Consider the following 13623-nt stretch of genomic DNA (forward strand, 5'->3'; position numbering starts at 1 on the left):
GACCAGGGTGTAAAGGAGCATCCAGCTACGCACCAGATGCCGGCACAGCCCCATCCCGAAGCACCATAGGAAAACCTCAGCCAGGTGAGAGAGCCCACTGGGAATAACGCCGTCCCCGCTACGCAAGGTTTACATCCATCAGAGAGGGGAGGAAGGAGGTTAAAAAAAATACAGAGTTAAGCACCATAAAATCTACACTGGTCAGATCATAAACATGAGGAGAAAACGAAAATAAAGCCACCACCTTCCAGCCTGGTCCGGCGATGCTGCTGGGGGTCTCTGGACCGCCCGGGCTGCAAAGTCATCACCAGCGAGCCCTGGAGGCATCAGTCCCAGCAGCTCGTCGCACCGGTGGTTGGACAGTATAATTTCCCGTCGTTGCATTGGTAAATCCTTTTGGTCCCATTTGGCACGAGTGTTGGGGGAGTCCGGGGAGGGAGGAGGTAGGCTTGGCCCTGGGAAGATGGGGGAGGCTTCGACTGTGCAATTTAGGGGCATCTCCCTGTCTGTACTCGGATCCATCCCTGGCAGCGATCCTCCTCGTTTCCATCTGTCCCCCCCCAAACTCCCAGCCTCCGCCGGTGAGTTTCCGTGTCGTTCGGCGGCTTCGAGGTAGATGTTCGTTCCCGCTCTGTCTCCGAGCGACCTGGTCGGTAAAAGCCCTCTCTCCCGGGCACGTGGGGTGTGCGTGCTCTGTCTCCACACCCAGGTCCCTTTTTTTCCCTTTTTCCCCTCCCCCCCGCCCCGTTTGCTATGTGCTATGGACATCTCCCCCTCTCCCATACCCCTGGCTGCTGCTCAGCTGCATCCAGCCAGAGGAACGCCATGCCCTTCCTCGCAGACACCCCTTGACCCGCTCAGCATGGCCTCAAGGTGCAAAAATCCAGCTCCTGTGGCTTCCTCCGAAAATTGCAACTCTCCCGGGGCAGCAGGCGCCCGGTTGGGACCGAGCACTTCAGCGCCCGTCTCTTGAAACCCCGACCGCAGCTCTTGGAGCAGGGAGACCAAGGTCCAGCTTCCCACGCCGGGCAGGGCTCCCCGCACAGCCGGACATCGGCCGGTCGCTGTGCCGCGTCGCACTCGGCGGCCGGTTGGCCGTAGGAGTCGCGACAAGCCACCGAACGCTTCTGCAACCCGTCGCCGCAGGTGACGGAGCAAGCCTCCCAGCCGCCCGCCGCCCACTTGTAGGAGGGACGTTTGTAGCTCGGTCTCCCACCGTCCAAGCGGTTGGACAGGCTGAGGACGCTGTTGTTGAGGTCCGGTGGGGTCTTGCCCTCCTTCTTGTAGGAGGACTTGTCCTCCTTGCTCTCCTTGGGGAGGTAGAAGGAGTAGCGTACCCGAGGAGGGGTCATCTTCCCCACGGAGAGCACCTCCAAAGTCAGGGGTTCCTGGATGGGCTTGAAGGCTTGGAGGCTCTCGACGGCGGTGCCGGTGCCGCTGTACCGCAGGACGCTGCCCTTCACCATCAGGTCCCTCTCCACGGCCGAGACGATGAAGTGGCCATTCAGCAGGTACTTGCCCTGCCCGTTCTTCAGCGCCAGGTAGTTGTCGTCGCTGATCAGCCCTTTGTAGCCCCGCTGCCTGATGTCGATGTTGGAGGCGCCCGCGGGGATGACCACCACGAAGTTGTAGCCGTGCCTGGAAGAGAAGAGCAGGCAGGGCAGGCCATCAGGCGGGGGGGACATCCCGCTACGACATGGCCTCAGCCCGAAGCTCTGCAGCTACCAGCCCTGAGATCTTCCCAGCCCTACAGTTATCTCCTCTTTCCCGTGAAGATCTTTTTGAATCTCCTCCCTACGCTGAGTTTCATCTAGGCTGAGGTCACCCAGATATGGGAAGATGCTTCAGCTTCTCTGGCTCAACAGTACGGATGTACCGGAGACAACTCCATCTGCAGAAGCCGATAGCAAGTTAAATGTGTCCTGCTTCTCCTTCAGAGCTAGCCCAGGTCTCCATGCAGTGATGTACACTAGCACCAGGAGAGTTTGCTTGGGATGGAGTTAGCCCCCGTCACCATCTCCATGACCTTCCTGCATCCACCCTAAAAAGCAGAGCTGGGAGAGGGGGAAGCACGCGTGATCACCTAACACTTACATGGGTTTGGTGAACAAGCCCGACACTTTCTTGCAGCTCTTGTTGTCTCCTCCGCAGACGCTGCATTTGTCGAACTTCTTCTTGGAGCCCAGCTTCCCGTCGCAGCCCGCTTTGATGCACTTGCCCTGGACGCAGACCGAGGTGGAATCCGGGGAGCAAGGGGTGCCGTCCACAACCTGCACGAGGGCGAGCAGAACAAGCCGCTGTATTTCCCTGTGCCACCCCACAAACCCCACCAGCTGTGGCCATCCAACCCGGGGCTGCCCGAATCCAGCAGATGAGTCCTGAGGAGACTCTAGCAGGCACCGTGTCACCCTTTGCTCATGCTCTGCTTTGCAGTCAGGCTTTTTAGGGTCTCTGAGAAGAGCTGTACGGGACCATATCCCTTTTCTTCTCCATCTACATCGTTTTCTGCCCTTTCTCTTGCATCGGTACAAAGGGAACAGGCTGCACTGGGGACACAGCTAACACCACCCTGCTCAGTCCATGTCTGGCCGCCCACCCTGTCTGGCACGCACATCGCTTCCCCAGCACCGTAATGACCATCCACTATTTCAGGGCTATGGGCATATCCCAGAGACACCTTTACAAACCCAGAGGAAGACCCTTCACGGACCAACTCCAGCCCTGAAATAAATAAGCGGACGCGTACAGGCTGATTCATACCAGCCTGGTGGATTCCCCTCCTCTACAACCTCATCTAACACCAGCTGCCCACCAGACAAGGAAAATTAATTCATTTCCAGGCACGCTGGGGTCATCCCACAGCCCAGACGCTGACTCTGGGGGTCTCTCACCAACCTTGGGTGCCAGCACGTAGAAGTAGCCGGTGCCGTTAGCCCGGCAGATGAGCTTGCATTTATCCCGGGGCGAGACGCCGGAGTATTTGGGGACCCAGGAGACGGAGGCGGTGAGGCGGTTGGTGCTGTGGCTGTAGCCGTTGAAAGCCTCACACTGCTCCTCGCGGAAGCTTTTCCCTGGCACTGGAAAAAATGGGGATGTGCATGGGATTAGGGACTAGCCCGGACCTCCGGCGCTGGTTTTATGGGGTTGTTACAGGTCGTGCACACAACCACGAGCAAGCTGAGCTCTAGCCCCTTACCTGCAGCAGAGCAGGGGTCCAGGTTGCAGGAGCGGTACTTGACGCGGATGCCCTCGCAGTAGGAGCCCCCATTGGCAGGCACCGGGTCGGTGCACTCCCGCTTGGCCAGCTGCACCCCACCGCCGCACGTCCGCGAGCACTGCCCGTAGGGCGCCCACTTGGCCCAGCCGCCGTCCACCTGCGGGGATGCGGCGGGGTGAGATGCTGCATCCCCTTCGCCGCCGGCTCCATCCCCAGCCGGGGGCTCTCCAGACTCGGAGCCATCCCTTCGCAAGCAAAACCTCTGCCGGCTGCCCTTAAACCTGCCCGGGGCTGGCTGGAACGGAGCAGCAGCATCCCTCCTTGAGAAATATGCCATACCCAAGGGACCTCCATCTCTTTTCACGTTCCTGTCCCCCCGCCGGGTCCCCAGCACCAGGAGGCGGGGGAACTGCTCTGCCAGCACCCATGCAAAAACTCGGGGCGACCCTGCGGGATGTTTTCGGGGCTCACGGCGCGGGTACTCACCCTGTACTTACTGATGTTATGCCTCTCAACGCAGGCACCCTTCAGGCAGAAGCGTCCCTCGCCGCAGCCGGTGCCGTCCGCCCAGGGGAAGTGACGGGTCTGGCAGACGATCTGCCCGCGCGCCTTGCCCGTGCACCAGAGCTTGGCGCAGTACTGCATGTACGGGCAGGGCTTGGAGCCCACGCCGAAGGCCAGCTCGCACTGCTGGTTCAGGCTGTAGCTCGTCCCCGGCAGGTCTTCGGGTAACGGGATGGGTTTGGCAGGCTGGTCCAGCAAGCAGTCTCCTGCGGGAGCGGGGATGCAGGGGGGGGTGTCTACCGGGTCCTCGGGGGGGGTTGTATGGACCAGGGTGGGGAGGGAGAGCATCGCTGCGAGGAGGTGAGGGATGGCTGCCGGTAATTTGGCCAAAGCCACGTGACACTAGCAGGAGCGGGTGCTACCCCAGGGATGGCCTCCAGGTCAGCTGCATCCCAGACCCAAGTGACTCCATCTCTTGGTGATGCTGGATAGAGCCGTGCCGGCAGCCTCAGGGCAGGCATCGCTGCTGGGGACGCCCCGGCACCGAGGAAGCTCCTCCGGTGCAGAAACACCACCAAACTCCCCATTTCCTTCTAACTTTGTTTGCAGAGAGGGGGAGAAGAGTTGCTCTACAGCCCATCAGCCTCTCCCGGTAACCAGCCCCAGGGACGGATCCTGCTCCCACAGGGCAGGGATGCAGGTAAGAGGGCGAGGGGTGCAGGAAGGCTCACCGTGGCCGCTGTCGAGGAAGTCGGTGATGATGGCAGCGCTGCAGGCTGACCAGGGGTTGGCGCGGTCGATCTGGATGAGAGTGGGGGACATCATGTGGTTGGTCTTCAGCCGACCGAAGACCTCCTCGCAGGCCTTCACGTTGTCATGAGGCATGTTGAAGACGTGGCCTGGGGATAAGGGGGGGGGGGGGCAGCATGAATAACCCCACTTGGCATGCAGAGCAGGGCCCCTGCAGCTTCTTGCAATGGGGGAAACCGAGGCACGGAGTGGGGCAGACCCTTGCAAGGACTGCAAAGGCTGTGGACAGCCCAGGAGACACCCGGTGCAGGATGATGCTCGTGCACACCCTGGCTCGGACTGCACGCAGGCACCGAGAGCTTGCAGGACTAGTTACACACGAGCCACCCTGCCGGCAGCGTCCCTGAGCCAGCGAGCTTTCCGGCACTGTGTCCCGGCTGCCTTGTGCATGTGGAAAGCACACGGGAAAGGAATGACAAGGGAAATTGCAAAGAGAAGGAGACTTCAGCGCTCGCCCTCCTCCCTCCTCCTCCCGCCGAGCACCACAAGTGTCTCCGGAGGTAGGTGTGCCCTCCGCCTGTTATTTCAGGACTCCTGAATCCTGGAAACCCAGCCAAGGTAGCAACCACAACAGCAAAGCCTTTTGCTTTCTCAGCAGCTCTTTCCCACCCGGCTCAGGGGGGATCTCGTGCCCCAAGGTGGAGTTTCCCCATCACCGGATACCGGTTATTGTCTGATCTTCCGGAGGCTGAAACCAGGGTTATTCTGAACCTCGCCAGCTCCTGGCATTCCTCCCGAGAGGAAGAGGAGAGCGGGGAGCCTTACCCAGCTCATGGGCGGTGGTGAAAGCCGAGGGCAGCCCGTCGTCCTCGATGACGGAGCAGCTGCGCTTCGGGTCGCACATGGTGCCCACGTCTGCCATCCCCAGCGTGTCGCAGGTGGTGGCACCGCACAGATCCTGCGAGGCACGGAGGCAAGGAGGGGTTAGTCCCGAGGCCAGCACGGGCATCACGGTTCCCCATCCCCACCCCATCCCCAGTACCCCACGGGGAGCTGATCCCAGGCTGCTGGGGGTGGGGGGAAGGCAGCCCAAAGGGATGGAGACCGTGCCAGGCTGGGGAGGCAGGAAACCTCACCCTGAGCCAGAAGATGTGTTTGCATTTAACCCTGGCACCAGGGATGCTTTTTGTGCGTCGCATCCTCCCGTGCCTTCAGCAATAATAGCCTTTCCCACCCGAACGGCTCCTCCGGCCAGGGTGGAGCTGGTTTTGGCACGGAAGGGTCAGTCTGGCTCCCTTCTTCAACGCGAGCTCAAGGACCGGACCCAGGCGGGTGGATGGGAAGACACCTGGCCGTGGGCTCACAGCTGACCCGTTTCTCAACCTCATTTCTCAACTTCTTCCTAGGAACAAGAAGCCCCTGGACCAGGTCCAGAGGTTCCCAAGGCTAAGGGAAGCGCTCCTGTCTCTCCAAGACACTTTGCAGCCGTCCCTCGAGGAGCAACCAAGCCCAGATTGAAGGAAGAACCAGCCAAGCCTTCCACCCCCAACTCAAGGACGGCCAGACCCCACGTAGGTGCTGCCAGGACAGAAGATGGGAAGGGTCTCGTCGTAGGTGGATCTGCCCTTCTTCGGGATCCAAAGGTGCTTGTGCAAATAAAAAGTCCCCATTTGAAGAGGCACCGCTGCCGCAGCCTGGCAATAGCCTTGTCCTCGGATGCCCCCTTCTCCTGCTGGGATCTGTCGGCAGCTTGGGAGGGCTGGAGCATCGTCCCCATCCCTCGGTGCTGTTCCAGCCGGGCTGGGAGCTGCAGGGGAGGCCGTGCAGGGGGCAGGGAGCAGCTTTCCACATGAAAAGAAAACGTAAGGGACTCGCCGGGCGCTCCCATGCTATAAATAAGCGTGATTCATGCTCAGCGCTCGCCCAGCCAAAGCGCCTGGGTTGCTCGAAATCTCGCATGAGCGGCTCTGCCAACATTTCCAGCGAGGTTTCCAAGCTGAAGGCATTCCCGCGCAGGCAGGTTCAGCCGTGGGTAAATATCAGTCCTGACGACTTCAGAGAGCCCCAGCCAGGGCTGAGATGGCTTTAACAGGAGACCTGTGGCTATGAAGTCTGCAGGCACAGACAAGACCGTGGTCTCTGGAGAGGCGAGGTGGAGAAACGCCTGGGTCTGGGCCGGCTATCGCAGCTGGTGGAAAACCCCGTCATACAACCGGGTTCAGCTCTCCGTCCTGCAACAGTTTTCCTTGTCGGCTGGGACCTCGCTGCATCCCTGATCCCACCACGCATCGATGCTGGCAGGGAGAAGCAGGTGGCAACCCCGCATCCTCGGTGGCAGGGCCACCGCCGGTGAGCGCGGGGTGACTAAACAGGGCTGGCAAGCCCGGGCGCAGGGTCCCCTGCCCCAACATGCCACCAAGAGCCAGTGCCATCGCCACGCCGAGCTAACCCAGGGGATGCGGCTTGCCCGAGCCCCCCTGCCCGTCCTCTCCCCTGTGGCAGTCCCAGCGCTGGGGGTTTGGGGGTGAAGGTGGGGAGCGGGGCGGCGGGGGTACGACACAGCATCACGGGGGGAAGAGGCGACCGCTCACGGCTTCCCCCCGCCCCAGCTCGCTGCTCTTTGAAGAGTTGCTGTTTCCTCGCTGGCGCGGCGAGCTTTTGGCTCCCAGCCCAACACCTGCACTGACACACTGACCCACTTCGTGCTCTGAACCTCGCCTGCCGGCTGCGGGGACACGTGAACGAGCGGCTCATGTACCCCTAACATTAGGATAAGTTACCTAAACATAGGTTAGGTTTTCCCTAAAACCCCCCCGGCCACAGCCTCCTAAGGGCAGCCTGCGGCTGGGCAGCATCTCTGGGCTCTAATGAGGGGTTCTGACCTGACACCCCCCCCCAAAACACCTCCTCCAGCCTTGCTGGGGGTCCAGCCTGCTCAGGAGGGGAGGCAATGCAAAGATGGAGCTACGGAGGGGAGGAGAGAGAAATGCAAGAGGTTTAAGGTGGGAAAGCGGCATGCAAAGGGCCAGCTCTGCCTTTGCACGGTGTGCTCACCGTCACCGATATCCCCCGCTGCCAGCCCAAATGCAGGGAGGATGCCCGGGTGCCCCAAGGGGCTGCAAGCAACCTGCTCGATGCACCATCAGGGCTCTCCTGCCAGCCTGACCTTCATCTGTGGGCACTTCCAAGGCTTTTCTTCATCCCCTTGCGAACTTCTCGAGATGTTCTGCAGGTCAGTTGCGGGGGGATCCTTAATTCGCCTCCTCAGAGACCAGGTCATAAGCACTCTCCCTACCACGGAGGCTTCCCACGTTTGTCCAAAGGAACCCCAAAAATCTGAGCTTGGAGCTACAGAGCGTGGGTTTCCAAATTCCCCCGCAGCATCTGCTGCACCCTAGGTTGCAGCCAGATATTCCTTGGTGCGACGTCCCTTCGGTTTTACAACGGGCCAAAGATGTTCAGCAAACCTTTGCCGGTGGGACGTCAGGGTTCAGGCTGGATGGGAAGGACGGCCGAGCCCCTCGCCGTGGTGTGCGCGATGCTGTTTCCAAGAGGCAGGAGAGCAGCTGAAGGCTGGATGCTCTGCAGGACCCTCCAACAAGCACCGGCTCAGGTAGGAAGGTGAAGGTCCCACGGCCGCGGTTGCTGGCAGAGCTGCAGCCACCGGCTGAGCGGGACCGAGCTCCCCAAAGGCAAATCCGCAGTCCAGCACGGCCGACGTCGGGAGGGAGCAAAGCCGAGCAGGAGAGGACAGCCCCATTCATCAGCAACTCGTTGACACAACGGGAAACTGCCTATCAACCGGGCTTGAGATGAAATTTAAGTCGGGGGCTTATGTAACAGCTTTTTGGCAGGTAGATAAGCTTCGGGGTGTCAGGGGACCACAGATGGATGCACTCAAGGAAGGCAGATGTCTCCTCGATCGTGTGCCTTCGCACCGAGCTTGCCTTGGGATTTCAGGAATGGATGGTTTAGCAATGTGTAAAAAATGCAGCCCGGCCGTGATCCGCGGCTTTCGAATCGCTGGGACCGAATCCGTCCCACGTGTGGCTCCGGTGACCTCACCGGGTTTCCACCAGAGATGGAGCTGGCTCGTCCCCACAGGGGTGTCAGCAGGCGTCCTCCTCTTTGCGGCCGCCCCGCGCCGGCAGGAGCTGCTCCAGCAGGCTGGGGTTCAACCCTGCCTGCGCTCCGGCAGGATTTACAGCCGGCTGGAGGACACGGCCCCTGCCCAGGGCGGGGAGGGAGGGGGGGACAAGGAGGATGGGTGGGATGAGGTCTCACACGTCCTGCACAGCATCGTTCCTGCTCCAGGCCATCCTCAGCCTGCGCTGACCCCAGGCTAGGGGCAGCTGAACCGAGCTGGACGCTACATCCTTCCCACCCACGAGTGCTTGACCTGGAACGACGTTTTGGGAATGGTCTCCCTGCTGTTAAGGAGAGTTCCCGACCTGTCCTTAATCCAAAAACATCTGGGCAGGGATGGGGGAAGGAGAAAACGCAAGTTGCTCTTGCTGGCAAAGCCTGCTGCAGCCAGGGTAAAACGTCTCCGTCCCCTTCAAACCGCGCTCATCCTTCTCCCCTCCCATTAGCAATTTGGGGGCGCAGGCTGTCACACCCCACAGCCGGGCACCGCACCGACGTCGACGCTGAGACAGGACCACAGGGGAAGAGGAGAAGCATCTGGGAGCGGTGTCACCGCTTCGGTGTCACCGCTTCGGTGTCACCCGGTGTGTCGGGGTGGGAGGATGGAGGGCTCATCCCGGCGCAGGAATCACCCCGCACCCCACGTCGCCTCCAGCGCCCTTGCCAAAGGCGAGCGAAAAGGGGCAAAGCCCCCCTCCCGCCACAGGGTGGGGGGGGGAGACTCTCGCCTCTCCCCCTCCGAGGGCTGCAAAGCGCTGGCTGTATCTCCGGTGCTTTTCTTCCAGCCCTGAACTGGGTCCACGCAGAGCAGCCAGCGCGCGGAGGAGAGGTCCAGGTTCTCAGGAGGACCTCGCGCGTGAGTCAGAGGAAGCGGGGAGAGGTTTTTTTTCTTGGCAGGTGGCACCGCGACCTCTTCCCAGCCGGGAAGGGGGGAAGCGGGGCCGTGCTCCTCCTCTTCTGGCCTCGGACCCCACGTTTCGGGGTGGCGGCCGGGCCGCTGGGCACCGGCCGCCGAGGCTGCTGCCAGCAGGCAGGGGATGGAGCGGCAGGTTCCTGCCCGTGGGGGCAACCTGCCTTTGCACACCTCCTGGCCTCGCTCAACCCCTGGCAGGGCTTTCTCCGAGCTGCTGGCTAAAACCTGCCCAGAGGACAGCAAGGGCTGGCTCAGGCGGGCTTGCTCCACACCTCCGCTCCCCCCCGCCCCGGCATCTGAGGGTGGAGGGTCCCTTGGGAAAGGGGGATCTGCCACAAGCGGCACGCGCCAGAGGTGGGGCGCAGGTGGCAGGAGGCCCTCGCATGGTGCAGGGCTCCTTAAAATGGGGGACAGCCCCTCCGGGTTCATCCCCCCTGCACCCACCTGCTTGGTGAAGAGGATGGCGGTGTCCCAGTACTCGGGGTGCTTGTCGCTGACCTTGTTCCACTTCTTCTGCCAGGCGCAGAAGTTGCGGAGGGTGAGGGCGGCGTTGCCGGTGACCTTGGGCCCCTTGTCATCCTGCCCGATGAGGAGGAACTTGACCACGGAGATCTGGATGGGATTACGGATGCTGGGATGCTTGTAGAGGCGGGCGGCCGTGGCCATCAGGGTGAGCAGGTAGTGCTGGAGGTCATCCCCGTGGAACTTCACCATCGACTCGTCGGCCACCACCAAGGTCTCCACGTAACGGGGGACCGAGGCAAAGCGCTTGGCCCGACCCCCTTTCCCCCCCACACGCCCCCGGTACTTGTCCAGAGCCTGCAGCACCCCGGGGGTGAGCCCGGAGCCCACGGCACAGCGGGATGCTCCGGCCCCGACGGGGCGGCCGGGGCTGCGGCGCTGCAGGCGGTGGGCTCCGCCGGCCGCCCCCCCCGCCAGCGGGCTGATGATATACTCGGCTCCACGGTAACCGAAAGCCCCCCGGAGCCCCCCGCAAAGGCTGAGGGCGGCGAATGACTCCCGGTCGGCGTTGACATCCCCCGAATAAAAGCAGTGGCGGAGGCCGGGGAGGGGGCGGGCGGCGCCGGGCGCGACCCCCAGGTAGTGGGCGGCGAAGGCGGGCGCGATGAAGTGGGCGTCGGGGGAGAGATGGAGGTAGAAATCCTCCCCGAAAGCCGAGAGCTGGAAAACCACCGCTTGCCCTCCCCGGGGGGGCTCGGCGGGACCCCGCCTGAAGTAAGACCGCCCGTTGATGTCGGGGTCCAGGCGGAGGGGGGTGACCACCTCGGTGTCCTCCGGGGGACCCCCCGAGGGCAGGCTCAGCCCCGGGGCGCCCAGCAGCAGCAGCGGCAGCAGCGGCAGCATCGTCCCGGCGGGCTCACGCCGGCGGCATCGGGGTTTGGGGGAGGTGGGGGGGGGAAGGGGGAGAAAGCAGGACCCGGCCCCCCCCCTTCCTCCCTCCCTCCTCCTCCACCTCTTCCTCCTCCTCCTCCTCTTCCCAAAACCCGGCGGAGGCTGGAGGGGAGCGGAGCGGCCGTGCGAGCCGCCTGCCCCGCCGCTACCTGCCTTGTGGGGCGCATCGGGTTTATATACGGCGGGATCGGGGGGTTGGGGGGGGGGGGGGGGGGGACGGGGGGACGGAGGGGGGGGGGAGCGGGGCGCGGCTTGGCCCCGCCGCAGCCACTCCGGTGCGGGGGGCCGGGAGCGGCGGAGCCGGGCTCGGCAGAGGAGCGGGGCCCCGGAGAGTCCGCGCTCCGCCCGGGGCTGCCGCCGCCTTCCCGGAGCGGGGCGAGGACGGCACGGTGATGGGAGGGGGGTAAAGGGGGGTTAGGGGGATGTGGAGGGGGAGACCCACTTGTATTCTTGCAGCGGAGTGGGGGACCCTGCAGCCCCCCCCCCCCCCCCCCCCCCCCAGGGGTGCTCCCGTCTGCCGGGCTCCCTCCCGCAGCTCTCCCATCGCGCTGGGTCCTGCTCTGAGCCAAGGGGCGGGAGGAAGCCCGGTGGCCCCGGGCCCGGGGTAGGGGGTCTCTGGTTGGGGCAGGGGTGTGCAGTGAAGGTGAAAGGTGCTCTGCTCCGCGCCGGTATTTGGGACAGTTCAGTCGAGTGGGGGGGACCTGCTATTTGGCAGCTGAGGTTTTAGCTCTCAGACCTCTTCGGGAAGATATTAATAATATGTTTTTCACAGCCCGGGTGAGTCTAGCACCGGGCTGCGTCCCTCCAAGCACCTTCAGACCTGCCACCCCAGCGAAACGCCGCCCCGACGGCCCCACCTTCTGTGCCTCCGGACCAGGGGTACCCCGGTGCTCTTCTCCCCAGGGGACCCGCTTTCGGTGCATCCCTCGCTACCCTACCCCAGCCCCGTTCAGTGGCTCCAGCCAAGGGGCAAAGGGGCGATTTCCACTTCTGAGGAAGAGCTCAGCCTCTCTGCTTCCCCAGGGCCACCAAAGGGAGCACCCGGTAAGCGTTAATACCCATAACATCCCCTCCTCTGAGACCCCGGGACACACTGTGTGGAGTACATAGGAATATCCCCATGCCCACCAAACACAACGATCATCAGAACGGTATTTGGGGCCAGGGAGGATGCTGGGGCAGCTGATGTTATTGGGAGATAGAAAGATCTCCTCATAGGCGGGATTTTTTTAGAGCAGGACAGCTAAAAGGAGAGAGATGAGGAGTCCTCAGTAACCATCTGTGGCTGAGGAATAGATTTATTGGCAGCAATAAGCACCCCGGCGTCAGGATGGGCTGCACAGGGGGTGCCTGATGGGTCTTTTCCCCCTGCAGCAGTTCTGTCTCCACGCAAGCTGGTTTTGTGCTCAGAGGGAAGGATGGGCATTTCTGTAACGTTCCCAAGCTGCCCCCAGGCACCCAGGTCATGCACGTCCTCACAGCCCACGCTCCTTTCCAGCACCCCGGGTTGGTTTAATGATAAAAATTCAGTCCTTCTCATAGACGGGCTGGTTTTGATGTGATTTCAAGTCTCAACAAAGGCTGCAAGCACAGCTTAAGAATTTGTGCATGTATGAAATATAAGCCAAGGCTGTTGCTTAAGACGCAGAGCCCACAGCCTGCAGCCTGGCTCGTTTCGGTGCCAGCGCTTCCCCATGCTGTGGTTTCCTCGGTCATGTGCCCTGCAGCTGAACTTGTGACCCAAAATAATCATCTGACTGGACTGGGCTCAGTGAATCAGGGATTTATTTGGTCTGCTGGGCAAAGTGCAATGTGTCCAGGGATGTCCATAGGACCGCAAAGAGAGAATGGGCAGCACAAGGAGTGGAGGTGGAAAGGGGAAAGGACACAACCTTGAGCATCTCGAGGTGCCAGGAGAGAACTTCTCCTTCCCACAGCACTGCCCCGTTCAACAGGACGAGTTTATCCCGGAGACAGCAGCAGCATCCAGGGTGGCACATGGTCCCGGAGATGCCACCTTACAGCAGCAGCATCCAGCTCCGGGCTGAGCCTGTGGCTCCTGGGGAAGTTTTGGGAGTGAAGCTTATTTTTGAAGCCGTGCTGGGTTCCTGAGCGGGACGGGGAGGCTGTTGTGCTTCCTCCCATCCCCACCTCCGCTCTGCTTGCTCCTCGTGGCTTCGTGTTTAAAGCCAGTAAATTCTCGTTCCCTTCACGTGCGACGGGCGGGCAGCAGCGCTTGCACCATCTCAGGCGGCGTTTGGTGTTCAGCGCTGGGGAAAGACACAGCAGAAGACCCCGCAGGCTGGCACGTACGCTGAGCTGCGAGGAGCTCAGGGGGAGCTCTGCCCTGCAGAGATACCAGCGAGGAGCAGATGGGAAAGGGAGCAGAAAGGTCCCTAGGTGCACCGTGAGAGCACCTTGGCTCCAGCTACCCCAGCCCAGAGGTCATCAAGCCAGGGTTGGTCGTTGCTGCCCCAGGAGCTCCAGCCCCTCCAGCTGGTAGATGCTTCTCCAGCGGCAGAGGATGAGTCAGACCGAACTGGCAGGACTTTACCTCCAGCCTGCAGAACATCTGATTGCCTCCTGATGGGGAAAGGCAGGCAGAAAATGTGAGTGTTTTGGCTCTGCCTGAGCTGAGACCCACTCCATCCCGTCAGACATGGGGTTTTAGCCAGACTCG

At 62.1% G+C, this 13623-nt stretch overlaps 1 protein-coding gene across 1 annotated transcript; it reads right to left on the minus strand.

Moving 5' to 3' along the window:
* Nucleotides 1–835: 835 nt before the first annotated feature.
* ADAMTS15 (ADAM metallopeptidase with thrombospondin type 1 motif 15) lies at nucleotides 836–10895 on the minus strand. The gene is made up of 8 exons (XM_050910951.1): nucleotides 9975–10895; nucleotides 5297–5429; nucleotides 4453–4620; nucleotides 3704–3987; nucleotides 3197–3374; nucleotides 2896–3077; nucleotides 2095–2270; nucleotides 836–1638 (listed from the first exon to the last, which is right to left on the minus strand). The coding sequence occupies exons 1-8, from the start codon at nucleotides 10893–10895 to the stop codon at nucleotides 858–860; spliced, it is 2823 nt and encodes a 940-aa protein (XP_050766908.1). The 3' UTR covers nucleotides 836–857.
* Nucleotides 10896–13623: the final 2728 nt, after the last annotated feature.

This window comes from Gymnogyps californianus, chromosome 25 (genome assembly GCF_018139145.2).
Source record: "Gymnogyps californianus isolate 813 chromosome 25, ASM1813914v2, whole genome shotgun sequence".
In the NCBI taxonomy this organism is placed as follows: Eukaryota; Metazoa; Chordata; class Aves; order Accipitriformes; family Cathartidae; genus Gymnogyps; species Gymnogyps californianus.